The 15,187-nt window shown below is 41.2% G+C and overlaps 1 protein-coding gene across 1 annotated transcript in view; it reads right to left on the minus strand.

The window, feature by feature from the left end:
* Nucleotides 1–4,831: 4,831 nt before the first annotated feature.
* lrrc4cb (leucine rich repeat containing 4C, genome duplicate b) overlaps nt 4,832–15,187 on the minus strand; it is a 39,642-nt gene continuing 29,286 nt past the window's right edge. Inside the window, exon 2 of the mRNA XM_056380130.1 lies at nt 4,832–8,349. Coding sequence (XP_056236105.1) covers nt 6,427–8,322 — 1,896 coding nt within the window. The 5' untranslated portion in view covers nt 8,323–8,349 and the 3' untranslated portion in view covers nt 4,832–6,426. The remainder of the gene's footprint in view (nt 8,350–15,187) is intronic.

The raw sequence follows: 15,187 nt of genomic DNA on the forward strand, positions 1-15,187 counted from the left end.
GCATTGTGAAACAGGTGTTATTAGATGCTTGATTATAGACAACAGCAGTCAAGTGGGAAACCATCTGTTTCACAGCTTGCCGGTGGTCCGTTTAACCTGGCTGTCTTCTCTTAGAGCTAGACTCCCTGAACAGAGCTTTTCTTAAAGGGGACATTTGCACTTGTAACTAAATACGCCTGGAAATCAGAGAACCTGGTCTGGGTAACATGTCTGTTTTGAATACAACAGAGTGCATTTTTACTTTAGAGTAAATCTGATATTTACAGATGTGGACTACTGTTGCCTACAGAAGAATGAATTCTCCCTCTCTTCCTCATGACACCTTTTAGAGCAATGTTCGAGCAACATAACTGTGTTTGCTGCTTTAAGGGGTTTCACGCTGACAGCCTGACAAGGTACTGCATGTGCAAGCACACAGAGCACCGGGTAGAATACCTCGCCATGATTCACTTTCTACTGTTGCACAATTCAGCCTCAAAGGAGTATGAAGCGCTGTTTGATATTTTGAAGTTTCATAAGCCTTCAGACTGTTTGTGTTTTAATATTCTTTACTGAAATCATGGAGCGACACGCCCACAACAATGACGCAGCACCCGTTTTGCCGTACCTGTTTAACCGTGTCCTAATGACACGTCGCCTTGCACAACACTGTTATTCACAGTGAAGGAGCTTCAACAGTGCTGCACATAATTTGGAAGTTTAAACCGGCTTTCGTCATGATGAAAAAACTCCATCAGTAATAACCAGTAGTAAGGTTCTTGCTGCAAAAAAAAAAAAAAAGAAAGTTATAATTGCTCTCTTTCATTTAAAGAAATGAGAAATTTTCAGTTTGAATGTTGCTCCCTCCTTCTTTACAGACATTAATGACCTTCAGTCTTAGTCGGTTAATTTGTTAGAGTGTGCACACAACATAAGGCATCCTTCACACTGGCTCTGCAGCAGAAAAAGCAGGCTCCCTTTCAGCGAGACCACTGCTCTGTAACAGCAGGGAACGTTGCCGATGGCTCGCATACATGTGTGAAAGTGTCCCTCGCAGGTAGCATAGAAAATTACTGGCTAATTGTTTAGAGATGTACATTCCTGCCTCAAAGAACACGGAGCCATGGTGAAAGCAGAACTTAAAGGTGGGAAAATGTCAGAATCACATTGACATTGTAAAATCCAGGAACAGGTTGAATGTCAGTGTGAAAGTTTCAGATTCTAATTAGTCGTATTTATCAGAATTAGTAAATCCCTGGAACACCTTGTGTCTAACAATATGTCATTTTCTGCTGCTAGGAGAAAGACGGTTTGGTGACATTGTGAGCGTGGCATCATGGGAGTTGTTGTTTCCACCACCATTGCAGTCAGCTACTCCTGGTTTTGGATTCCTTCACTGTCAAACGTTCAGGAATTTTTTCCCAGAAGCCGGATTATCCGCAGAGGTCTCCTCCTCCTCCTCGTAAGAAACTTACCTGCTGATTAAATCTGGTTAAAAAAAAAAAAAGGTGAATAAAGCAGTTTCACATTAAAAAAAATCAGCATTTCTCTGATGCTATCCGGTGGACACAAGACGGTCGGAGGCGCTCTGAGCCGAGCTGCCACTAACATTTGCTCAGCTTGTTTCTCTGATAACATAAGATCCAGACGTTCAGGAGGTTTTTAACTATATGCCCATTGACTAAAGTCCTTCATCCACTTAGAACATACTGTTTTTACATATTTTGATGCTGAAAAGTTACATGTTGTACCTTTTAAAAGAAACCCTGAATGAGAGATTGTATTGAGTTACCAAGGCTGGTGCAGCACTGGGGAGTCCAGATGTGATGTCTTTGTATAAACCGCCACTCATCTTGGTATATTTACTGATGGCTCATTAAATAAAAGTGGAAAAGTGGACGTGCTGTCGTATTTCAGATTTTGTTGTTTATCTGTTCCCTGTAGTATCATGGTCATACTAATGCAGCTTCTCTTCTTTGTCTGAAAGCTCCTTTTTCTTTTTTATCTCCCCCTTTTATCTGGTTTGAAACGTCCACCGCAGGCTGCTCTGCGCTGTACTTTGTGAGCTGTTGTGCATTTATGTGCCGTATGATCGCCCAGCATCCAAGGCTCGAAGCAAATGACCGCGCTGTTTGTTTTTTCCACTTGTTGTTTTGTGTTTTCCTCAGTGTAGTTTGTGAACGCAGTGCTGTTCAGCAGCTGATGCTCAAGTTATAGATAACCAGCGCTTCACACCCGCACATGAATGTCACCGCTGTACTGTATAACCTCTGTAAGACACAGAGCAGCAGCCTGGCATCTTTATTTGTTCCTTTCTTCCCTCCTTATTAGATGAACTCAAGTCAAGTGCAGTGAAAAATAAAGACGTGTGAAAAGAACCCACACTGATCCCACGGAAGATAAATGTATATCTGAGTCACTGCTGGTGGGGGAAAACAAAACTTCCATTTCCCACGTGTAGCATACATACTATAACTCCCTGGAAATGAATGAGATTATACTGTTCAGTTTTTGAATTGGATCTGGTGTCATTTCCTCGAGGCTAAGGGTGTCACCTCCTGAATAAGTTGATCAGTTAGGGAAAGAATTAATGATCTCTTTGTTGGAATAGCATTCGAGACTGATCATACATACCAAATCAGTGTCTGAACAAAGCCTGCACCGGTTGCCTCGCGCCATTTTGCCGACTGAAATAGAGTAATCCAAAAGGCAATTGTGACTGAGACATTTTGTGCTGTTTGGCTAGTGGGGGTGCCATCTTGATGACAATTCTTCACTGAATTGTTGTAATGTTTTACACAAATATCATGATATTTCCCGTTTAATTGATTCAATATTAAGCAGATTCTGAGTTGAGCCAGTGGGGGTAGAGTGCTCTCGTGTTTCCATAACTGTGACAGTGTTCTCCGAGGGTCTGCGAGGTCCTTTGTTCATCATATTGAGTCAGCAGAAAGAGAGCAGGAATAGCTTATTGTGCTGTTGGTTATGAAATTCTCAGATTTGCCTGCATGAATCAAACGATTCTGTCAGACAGATGGAGTGATTGAAATTGGATTAAAGAATCCGATTTCCAATGTATAATACAGAAAAGATGGCTTCCTTTTTTCTGTCTCAGAGAGAGATCCACTTCCCTCTTCCTCTGACCTTGTAAAATAAGCTACAGTACATTTCCTCAGGGCACATTCTTCTCCTTCTCCGAGCTGCTTGGTAATCCTTTTTGTTTGAATCTTTCTATACGTGTGTTCATGTGAAAATGGGACGAAAAAATAAATAAAATGGCAAAAACCGGTGACATCGTCCGCGAATAATACATTCCATGAAATCTATTGGAAAAAAAAGAATTGCAATTTTTATTTGTATTCATGTACAGTATGAACTACAATCTCAGGTATCAATAATTGAACATCATCCTCAGAGAAATTAGTTGGACTCCTTACAAGCACAGTCTCTTGTTTTTTTTTCTTCTTTTTTTCTTGTTTTTGTTTTGCTTTTTCATCTTTTTTTAACAATTGAAGCACATGTAAAATTATGATCTGAAGATTTTTTTTTTTTGCATTACGTTTTTGAAAATATTTTTTTTTCTTTTTTTGTAGAAATTTAACCATTTGATGATTATTCTCTCCAAAAATGAGAGAGAATATTTCCACATACAGTAACCCTCCCCATACATAGACAGTTGGCAGAATAACACACAAGATTTTGATCACCTTGGCTTTAGGGTTTTGCACAAAAATCAAGCTCACTCTGCTGGTATTTCAAGTCCAACAATCTGCACGTCAGTCGTAATTTCATTCTGGCATTCAAATATTTCTCCACGTAAAGCCATCCTGCTCAAGTAAATACCAACACAGAGATATTCCATTCATTCTGAAGAACTCACAAGCCTCATTTCCAAATATATATATTTATATATATATATATATATATGAAAAATCTCAACCTTTTTTTTTTTTTTCACTGTAGCCAGCGTCAACATTGAATCATTAAGCCACCAAAAGCATTGAAAAGGAATTGAGCATTGAAAAAGAAAACAGTGGAAAGGGAAAGAATGGTTCACTCATTGACTTGTATTGTTGTCATTCATAGCAGTGAATGAAAGGCTGATGAAGAAAGAGCTTCTGTTTCAGCCGCTCCTGCTCCATTTACAGTTTCATCCGTCTCTACCTCGACAGACGGGCCCAGTCTTTAAATGTAAATTCTGCTTCTGCCATCTTTGTTCACCCACCATCTTTTTTCACCTTTCCACTGTTATTGTGGAAAGATGGAGAATCATTTTGGGAGAATGACCGATCAGAAGCGTACGATCTCGTGACTGACGGTGCTTTATTATGCTCGTGCTGCAAGCTATGGTAGCTGTCCTCACAGAGATGAAGATCAATAAGGCGAGTAGAACTGCAGGACAGCTAAATTGTTCAATTTTTCACATCGTGCGGTGATTTATTTCATTTGAATAACTGAAACTGGGCATTGTTCTGCAAAGGTGACATCATGTGCCGGTCAAATCCCATCAAAGCCATCTGTAAATACACATTCCATTATGCCGGTTTTGTCGGTAATTACTCGCATTTGTGGAATCACGGCGGGGGGTATGCTTAAAATAAATATGCTTAGAATAAATATGCTTAAAATAAGCTTGTTGCAAAGACACTAAAGCGAAAGGCATACCTACTCCTTCTTACTTTCTGCACAAGGTCACTGTTTCCCTGGCAACAGTCTTATGGCTAGTTTTGCCTCCTTATTCCTTATCTATTTTTTCACTCCACTCCCTTCATATCTGCAATATCTCTGTTTGAAGACCCCTCATGACCGTCGTGTGTCTGGGCCCACCCCCCCCCCCCCCAACCCACTGTTCTTCACTTTTTATCCCTACCTCCCCCTTCCTTAAGCCTCGCTCTTTGAAAGACTAAATGAAAAAGCAAAGCGTAAACAGACTACAGGAGAGACAATGTTTTGATGGTCTATAAATGATGCAACATCAAAGTGTGTGTGTTTTTCCTCCGACAAAAATGAGACTGAGCAGGGGTCGCTTCAATATCAAAGGCCTCTACCCCCTGTTAGATGTTGGGCACAGGGAGAGTGGAAAAGTCTCATGCTGTTTTGTTATCAGCTTTCCTCTGTTAGTCTGCAAATGAACTGCTGATACAGATTAATGAGCTATAACCCATCTCCCCTTATTTTGTTGCAGGTTCCTAGCTGCTTCACTGACTATGTTAGCCCCGTCTGTGTTAGTCTGACAGGGTCACACTACATTACAAAACAGCCTCATTTGCCTCTTTATCTGTACTAACAGATGGACTATCAGCACCCAAGCTCGTGTGACCCTGGGGTGATGGCAAGGTAACGCGACACTGAGTGGACGTAGATCATTACTGGGTTAACAGGAAGGCTACAGACCGCAGCCTTATGCTCCCCTTCATTTTCCCAAGCAATATTCTGCCTTCGTACGGCACATGCCGGCAGATAAAGCGAGACAAATGAGACATGGCGATGGGGTGAGGAACGTGCCTGAGCTAAGTGACAGAGAGACAATCAAAGAAGCAAGAGGACATGGAGAAAAGGAGAGCGGGGAGAAAGCGAAATGAGGGTAGACGGGGAAGGTGGAGAATTCAGAGATGGAACAAGAGAGGAGGACAAAAAAAGAGAGAGACAGCAAGACAGCAAAGGTAGAAGTGTAAAGAAAAGGTAGGAGGAGCAGTGGGAGCAAGAACTTTAATCTTAATTAAAATGAAGGATGTATGTCTGTTGTTTAGGAGCCACAGGGGAAATGCACATTTACTCATTTGGCTGCTTTGCTCCTCAGGCATGCTGGCTTCACTGTGATATCATCCAGAGCTGTGTCATTAAAAGATCTCATTTTGTGTTGAGTGACAGCTAGAGTATGATGGCAATGAAAATAAACCCATTTAATGTTTTGTCTCATAAACCTCTGCCAAATTGGACAAAGATTACTTAAAAACTAGCAAATAAATGCTTCTAAATACTGAAGCATTGTCCTTCTACAAAATATATCATTATTAGGTAAAATCAAATCAAAGTATTGAATTAATGGCACTGCATTAATATTAGTACAAGGCCAATTTCTGAAGTGGGTTTCACATGAGACACATTTCATACATTCGATATTCACTCATAGTAAACCATCCTTTCCCTTGTGCATTATTACACAGAGAGAGAGAGAGAGAGAGAAATAAAATGAGCTAAAAAGCTATCACAAATTGTTTTTCTTCATTTAGCCACTAGACATACTTTTAATAAATAATCTTTGTTTTTGTAAAGACACTTGTTAAAGTATCATATGTCGTCCCTTTGCCAAATGCTGATTTATCGCCGTTATCGACATCAACTCTGTCAAGTCAATGTCATTTTGATTTCTTTTATCTTCATGTTTTGGTCCATTGTACTCCAAGTATGAAACTGCTGATACTGAATATTTAGTCAAATTCAAGATCAGATTTGGGTCTCTTGTACATTGTCTTTTGAGCAGGCTTGAATCAGTAAAGGTTCCTGTGTGGCTGAGCTGTGTATGGTACTGAGCATAGGAGGGTGGTGGTAAGTGCTCTTGTAGGTGTTGTAGTGGTTGTAGTGCTCCAGAGGGGGAAGCGATAGGTGTCTCTCCATGGCGGCGACACCTGCAAGGTCTTCTTCAACAGTAATGACCTCCATAGAGGAGGCAGGGCCATCGGGATCCTGCTGGTTATGCTGTTTCCTCATCTTGTAGAAAATTACCAGCAGAACAGCAGCCATGAGCGTGATGGCCACGAAGCAGCCGATGATGATCTTGGTGGTTTTCATGACTTCATCCAGGCCATTGAGGGCTCCCTCTCCATCCAGATCAAGAACTGGAATGGTGTAAGTCCGCTCTGTGGTCCTCGTTGAAACAGGAGTACCTTTTGTTGTTGAGGATGACACCCAGCCAAATGGGGGAAGTGGCGTTTGGCTGTCATCCCCTGGGGTCTCAATGGTCTCCACGGTGACTGTGGTAAAATAGGTCACCCCGCTGTTCTCCACAGAAGTGACATTAAGCACAGCAGAGGCAGAAATGTTGCCTGCTGTGTTGCTAACCATACAGGTGTAAGTCCCAGTGTCCTGCATTGTGACGCTAGTAAAGTTCAGTGTCCCGTCGTTGAGTACAGACAGACGCACCTTGTAAGCCCCATGTGTCACCAATGATCCATTTGGTGTAAGCCAGCTGATGGATGTCAACGAGCTTGTACGGCATTTAAGCTCTGCACCCATGCCTTCTGTCACATTCAAGTCACTGGGCGGCTCCACAATGACAGGAACATCACACTGGAAGTAGCTGTGGTCCAGTTCCCCAATGTAGCGACCTTTAAAAATTGCAGGACTATGGCAACGGGCGCAGCAGCTGGTATTGGCGGGTACCGTTTCCTTCAGCCACCAGCTGAGCCACAAGATATCACAGTTGCAGTTCCAAGGGTTGTGATGAAGGTGGACCCGCTCCAAGCGATGCAACGGTGTGAAGAGGTCATGTGGTAGGAAGGTAAGGTTGTTGTGAGCCAGGTTGAGCTCCACCAGGGACTGAAGGTCATCGAAGGAATTCCTCTCAATAGTTTGGATCTGGGCATGCATCATCCACAGCTTCTGCAGGTTGACTAATCCTGTAAATGAGCTGGGCTTGACAACAGAGAGCTGGTTTCCTGACATCTCTAGCTCTTCAAGCCTGACCAAAGGTAAGATGTTGGGTATCTCCTTGAGGTTGCACATTCCCAGGTTCAGGTAGCGCAGGTTGCTCAAGTCCTTGAAGGCGCCGTCAGAAATGTAGGAGAGACGTTTGAGTTCACCTAGATCCAGCCTTCGAAGCGAGGGAACTCGGTTGAAGGCATAAGATGGTATACTTTCGATGGGGTTGTTGCGTAGCCACAATTCCTTCAGCTTGGACAAGTACTCAAACGCTCCATTGGGGATTGTCGTGAGCCGATTATCAAAGAGCTCCAAGGTGTTGAGACTGGCCAGCCCATTGAAGGCGCCAATTTCAATGCTGCGGATGTGATTCTTGCTCAGCTGCAGGATCTCCAGATGGCGCAGATGTTTAAAACTGTCCACCTTGATGACCTGGATGAGGTTGTCCTGGAGGTTCAGGTAGCGAGTGTTTGTGGAAATGCCATCTGGGACATCCCGTAGACTGCGGCGGGTGCATATGACTTTGCTGAACTGGTTACTGCATGAGCAGACGGAAGGACAGGTCTGAGCACGAACCAGCCCAGCCACCACCAGGATCTGAAGGGCCAAAAGAAGCACAAAGAGGGGGTTGGACAGCGCCCCCTTCAGCCTACGACCTCTCATTGTCTGGCGCTGGAGGGAGGAGATCATTGTGTTCAGCATTCATAGTTCATCTGCTGTGTGTGTTCTCTGCAAAAGGAAGAAAAAGATAATATTTAGTAACCACATAAAGTAGAAGGGAGTACATCGTTCATGTTGTTATAATTATCATTGGCTCGATACAAGATCTTTTCTAGTGCTGAATTGATTAGTTGGCAGAGAATAAACTGACAACAAAAACATTTGCTTTTTTTTCAGCTTCTTGAATGTGAACAGTTGTTGCTTTTGTATGTTTTTATATGATTGCAAAATTAATATCTTTGGGATTTGGACCGTTGGTCAGATGAAACACAACATTTGAAGATGTAACTTGGCGCTCTATCAACAGATCAATTGATAGTGAAAATGATTACTTGTAGCCCTAATCTATTTATACAGCACAATGTGTATAGAATGACAAATGAATAAGAGCAACATGAATTAAAAGCTTCAATTAATTGTCAACATTGCCCATCTGTGGAATATAACAAGCTTTTTGTCAGCTCCCTAACCCTGGATTGCCCCAGATTTGCAGACTTCACAGACGCTGATATATCTACACTGGAGACCGAAAATGAAAAATGAGAACTTAGCATCCCCATCTCCCATCCGAGCAGGACCTGTGAATTACTTGTAAGCCCTTTACTCATCGAAATCCTAAGCCTGCAATTATTTAATACACAAAGCCTTAGTCATGAAATTTTTAAAAGAAATAGTACAATCTGTTGATGCCACTGGGACAAGATGTTTCAGAACAAGACAAGTCACTGACACCAAAGCATCACGCTCAGTGAATGTGGCTCTGCATTGTCACAAACAAACACTGTCTGAGTGCCAGCCAGGAATTTTCTACAGAATATCTGTCTATGCTAAAAAACAATGCAAAAAGCAATGTAACCTGTGAAAAGCATACAATGGCAAACAGAGGAAATCCAACTCTGCTTGCTTGATAATGAGCTATGGCTTGTAACTTGATATGAAACACAACAATATATTAACATTTACATTTATATTAACAAGTCATTCATGAATGTTATTAAGTGATAACATTATATCGACTTTTATCGCCTGTTTATTGCCTATTTTATATGTGATTCATTTCCTGTGGTTTCTAAAACAGTATTGTTCATTGATTCATCTACATGATTAATTCTTTTTTATTCAAAGCAGTATTGCACTGCTGTTTACTTTTCATTACGATCCAATTTATTGTCACATCAAAATCCCTGACAAATAGTGTGAATCAAGACTGTGAAGAGGTCTGATATTGTCCTCGCATAACTGCAGCAGAATTTATTATCCCCCAAATCAAGTGACTAACAAGAAACTTGTTACTCCGTTAGATTAGATTAAATTAGATTAGATTAGATTAGTCCATTCAGCCAAAGTGCCTGGGAATATGCCTGAGTGTGCTCGAGACCAAAATAGACTGAGACATTCATACACATACAGTACAGCCTGTACCTCCCACTTCCACAAAGCAGTGTTGATGTGTTGCTATCACCCCATATTATCATCTGCCCACAAAGATGGTAACCTACACATAAATCAATACGTATCATATACCGAACATTACACACAGTGTGAAGTTATAAAATGTGACCGCATTGTGTCAAGCTGTACTATTAAGTGATGCCGACGCTGTTCTTCAGTGCAGTTATAATGCCTTTGCCAAAAGCAAAGCACTCTTGCCTGGTGCAAAAAAAACATTAACCTTCCCTACTGACTCCTTAACTTTATGTGTTCTCCATGTCTCTTCTCAGCTCTTCCAACTCAAGTTATCTGTTAATCATCTCTTTCCCATCAAGCCACGAGCGAAAAGGCATGAGTGTATTGTGACAGGTGTTTTCTAAACTGTAAAAATTGTTAACTGTGGTGGAAATGTTCTCCGGTGAGGACGAATGGCTGACTCGATCAGCAGAAATTAGTCTAAATGTGGCTTGCTTTTTTGGTTTTTTTTGCACCAGCCGTGCTGCCACGCCAGACGCAGTGTAGAGAGGCTGCGGCGAGACGAGCCTCTGCTGGGGGAATCAGATCGAGTGAGGCCTCCCGCTGGCAGGAGCTCATTTCATCTGGCTGGAATTACAACAACCCTGCGCTGCCACCGAAGAGAAGAAAATGTCAAACATGACAGACTCACTGATAGAGATTATCAGCTGTCAATAGAACGCCTTCATTTGCATTTCCACTGGAATACTTAAGGAAATATAGTCATTTCAAGATGATCTACCACTCAGGGTAATTGTATTCTTGGATACATGCCTTCTTCATAAAACATTTTATCAGCATAGAATGCCTCATTACATAAAGTGATGCCACATATATTGCGGTAGAAAAAAAAAAAAAATCACTTCATACATCCCTCTACTCTTTGTTGGTGCAACACTGTGTGGATTAATTTCATCTAGGCACGCTCAACATGTATTCAGAGCCACTGAAAGCAGTAGCTGCTTACATCTAAAATCCTGCCAGCAACATAAAAACACACCCACCCTTACTTTTTCTGCTTCTGCACCAGCAGCTACTGGCATTATGTCTGACACCACTGTGATTTGCCAAATTCATTTGTTATAATGAGTTTGTTGGAAAAGCGCTAGAGTAACATATGTCTCAATCAGGGCGCACATAGCAAGGAGAGTGTAATATAAAGCAGAGCATCAGAGCACTCAAATTACAATGTCAGATGATTAGAGTCTGTCGCTGTCGAGCACCGCGAGCACTCACATTCTACTCCAACTAGCAAAACATGTTAGCATGGACATCCCCACCCTCCAGGGAGGCAAGCTTGGCTGTTTACGACGCAAAGACCTAAATAACTGAATGTCTACAAATCAGGAAATCAAGTAAAGCCTCATGTCCAAGAAAGAAAAGCTTCTCTGTTTCATATTGTCGTGGTGTAAATATGAGGAGACATATGTTAAAACTGCTCTACACAAGTCAAATTGAGGGTAATGCATCTATGAATTGTTGCATATTGAACAACTTGCTTTGCAGTCACAATTTGATTTAGCTTGTTGGCATATTTAGCATTTTCCCTCAGACTTCTCAGGGGAATATGTTTCATGTACCGAAGGATTATTCCAACCCACTGACAAAAAAAGTAATTTTTCAATTTGCACTTCCACTGTCGGACAAAAAAAAAAAAAGTCACATGTTCACCAGGAAATGCGCTAATCTCTTGTGTGGCACAAGGTTTTAATACTGATATTATCACAGTTAACACCTGATGTCATTAACACTCTGCTGCTTAATATGCCCTCGGGAATCACAAATCCTTTTTTGCCTCCTACATCCCCATAAAGCACAGTTTCTTTTTCATATTCCTACATGAAACGTAATGAAATAACTAAAATCACTGGAAAGAACATTAAAAAAAAAAAATGCTCATTGATCTCATAATTTATTGTAATGTTTGAGGTAAGAAGAAAAAGAATCAAAACAAAAACCAAGTCACATCCTTTATGATTTGCTTATCACAGCCACTTGCAGCCGATCTAGTGAGTGTGAGCGGGTAAAATATGAAGTGATATGAAATCTGGCAAGTCTCACATCATGATAGAGAAAAGAGCCCGTGGCTGAAGCCTGTCTGATGAGCTGAATGTCATGTTGCTAATTCATTCAACGCATTACTGATTCATCGCATTTGCATACATTTGTTGCATGTCTTGTTCTTAACCTCGTTCGAGCTGATGTTGTAACCTCACAGGCCATCTGCATCTTACAAGACCTGTGTACAGTGTAGCCGGGAGATACAGATGGATAACAGGTTTTCTTCTGTCAGTGTCACATCTCGAGCAGCGATAAATATATTAGTATATATAATGTGTCTAAAAACTGAAGCCACCTAACAAACAACACAGCAGAGTCAGTGGTTGGTGTGCTTGTCCATCTCTCAGTACTGCTGTATCTGTGGCACTCAGCTCAACGCCTGTTTATTCCCGCTCTAAACACTAAATCTTTATGATCCCATTTTTAGCAGAATACAGAAAAGTTTGAACAAACATTACTCAAGCACAGTTGATTTTTTGGAGCGGCACAGACAATAGTATTAATTGGACCAAATCCATTGCTGGTTTTTATCTTTTATGGAATTTGCTGTATATGTGAAATATATATTACCAGCCTTATTCATTTAAAATCCCTTGGAGAGAAACGAAATGGAGCTGAAACAATTAGTCGATTAATTTTCTGTCAAATAGCTGATCAATTAATCAGCAGTTATTTTGCCAACTGATTTATCGTTTGAGTCATTTTTAAAAGGCAAAAAAAAAAAAGAAAAGCCAAACATTCTCCGGTTCCAGCTTCTCAAAAGTCATTTATCATAACAACCTGAATATCTTAAAACAGAACAGCGGCAGCGCTATAAGCGTCAGTATAACGTCGCACTGTGGTGGGGAATCCTGCGCCGGTGTGCAGCTTTATTTCTGGGGTGTTAATGCGTGTAATTGAGTAATTTAACGCGTGTAATTTGAGACCATTTGTTTGTGTCACTCCATATTGTCAAAGTGAAGACTAGACATTTAAATCTGTGTGTGTGTGTGTGTGTTTGCGTGCTCCCGTGCTAAAGCCTTGCACTGGGGGCCATCATAACTGGCGGCCACCACTGCTGCTGTCTCAATCTGACATGCAGACTGAGAGTGCTTCGCTCTCCAGTTCCGCTCCACCTGAAAAAATAAAGGCAATCCCCCTCCCCCACCTTGCCTTCAATACTCAGAGTGCTGGTGTTGGGGAAATAAATCTCCGAGGCTGTTGGGCGCTGCTGACTTATCAGCCAAACTCTATTCTTTTAACAGGAACAGGAATGATGGCCCTTTCGTTGACCCGACGAGTCTCACAACAGCAAAAATGAAGTGTATTTTCTTCAACATTTTTCATCCTCTTGGGATGGTGTTATCTAACAAATATTTTTATTTTTTTGTATTATCACTGGCTTGCTTGCTGCAGCCCATTTTAAACTGTGCCTATGCCTGTAAGTGTAGGGAACGTTCAGGTTGCTTAGAGTACAGGCCTTACTGCAGCTGTCATATGCATTGTAATGCTTGGTATATTGTCATATTTGCTAGTTGTTAACACCAGATATATATTTGAATTTGCCTTTTGCAACTGGTTCGGTTGGGCCTTTGAAAGAAAGGACTTTTTGCACCAGTCACATTTAGTGAGTGTTTTAAACAGGGTGTGTTGGCGGTGCAGCCTCTCTTTGGTCTCTGTGAGAAGAATTGCAGCTGCAGTACACTGACGTCTAGATCACACGCTCACACGCACAGAAAAAAAAAAAAATGATGCAAACCACATTTTGGTGTTATTTATTTCTTTAGAAACACCTTGTGTGAAATATTATTTTGTAGGATGCTCAAAAAGAAACAAAGAAATCATGATTTCAGCTTTGAAACCAAATCATTTCTGTGCCTTCAATCTGGTCATTCAAAGTACAACGACAGTAAGATGAACATCCTTTTTTCAGTGGAGTCAAGGTAGCGTCATTGTCATTGCACAGGAGATACAATCTGTGAAAAATTCACATTGACTCTAAAACGTCTTACAACAAGACGTTAAATCTTGTTGTAAGACGTTTTAGAGTCAATGATTCGGCTGCAGACACAGAATGGGGAAGGAAAAAAAAAAGAGAAACATGTAAGCAAGGTCATACGCTAAAGTGGTTTCTCTCATCTGTTTGGAGATAATATTCGTCAAGGGTGTGGGTGAAGAGGTGGAGTGGGTTTCAGCTATAGGGTACAAGACGCTACAGTGACTGCAGGGCCCCTCCACATTTAGCAAAGATCACCAAAAGTATTTACACAGTTGCTGACACTTGACGGCAAGAGCAAAAATGTGTTTTGATTCTATAGACTACATTATAAGCAATTCTTAGTCATTTTGGGAGAGTTCAATAGAACAGGGTAATTGGATTTTCTAAATGCTTTCATGTAACAGCTTCATTGGTTCCTTTAATTTTAAAGCTCCATTAATTGATTTTTGCACACTAGGGGGCACAAAAACATGAAAACAGGCTGAATGATACATTGACTCAACCAATCAGCAAATGTGAAAGCCGTAAAATTTCAAACAATGAGTTAAAACAGGCTAAAAGGCTTTATGGAGCTGCAGAGTTGGCTGACATTACACCACAACCAACCCCTTTCATTTCACACAATAGTGATTTGAGTAATTTGATTTAATGTTAATATATTTTTCAAAAATAGGACAAAAATTAGGGCTTATGCTCGGAAAACTTCAAAGCCCAACAATATAGTGTGAATTTCCCACACTCACACTCGGGATGCTAGAGTCTACCCGCCCCACTGTATACTGAAAACATTGCAGGTAATTTATTACCAAAATCGTTGCCATTGTTCTGCTGAATGTGAGGCAAATAAAAGTTTACGTTTACTCCGCCCAACGAAAGATAACGGGCGGTAATTTAGGTCCCTTCATCATCATGATATGATGAGAGAAGAGGTGCTACAGCTGACCCTCTGACCCGAGCTTAGTGTCTGCCGTCCCCTCGGGGCAGGAGCGCTCCCAGATGGCACGATCATATTATTGAAAATCATCATGATTTTTGATCACCAGGCTCATTTTCTCCAGCCTGTGATGGAACGAGATTAAATTAAAATAAAGGCAAAACTGAGAGCAATCAGACCGCCATCTGGAATTATGGTCAGACAGACAATCACTGCGAGGACAAAAACCTATAGACACATTTTAATTTGCTGTCAGGCAATATGCTATGGTATTATGTCTGTGAAAACAGTGCAGGCGACATTTTTAATCAATCTATTGTTTCTGATGAGAAATGTCGTATTACTATCAGCCATCCAGCCACTTTGTCTTACAGACTGATGATTGCAGTCTTGGTTAGTGATAGTCCCGTTTTATTTGCTTTTGTTTA

The sequence above is a fragment of the Seriola aureovittata genome, chromosome 1, assembly GCF_021018895.1.
Source record: "Seriola aureovittata isolate HTS-2021-v1 ecotype China chromosome 1, ASM2101889v1, whole genome shotgun sequence".
Taxonomy (NCBI): Eukaryota; Metazoa; Chordata; class Actinopteri; order Carangiformes; family Carangidae; genus Seriola; species Seriola aureovittata.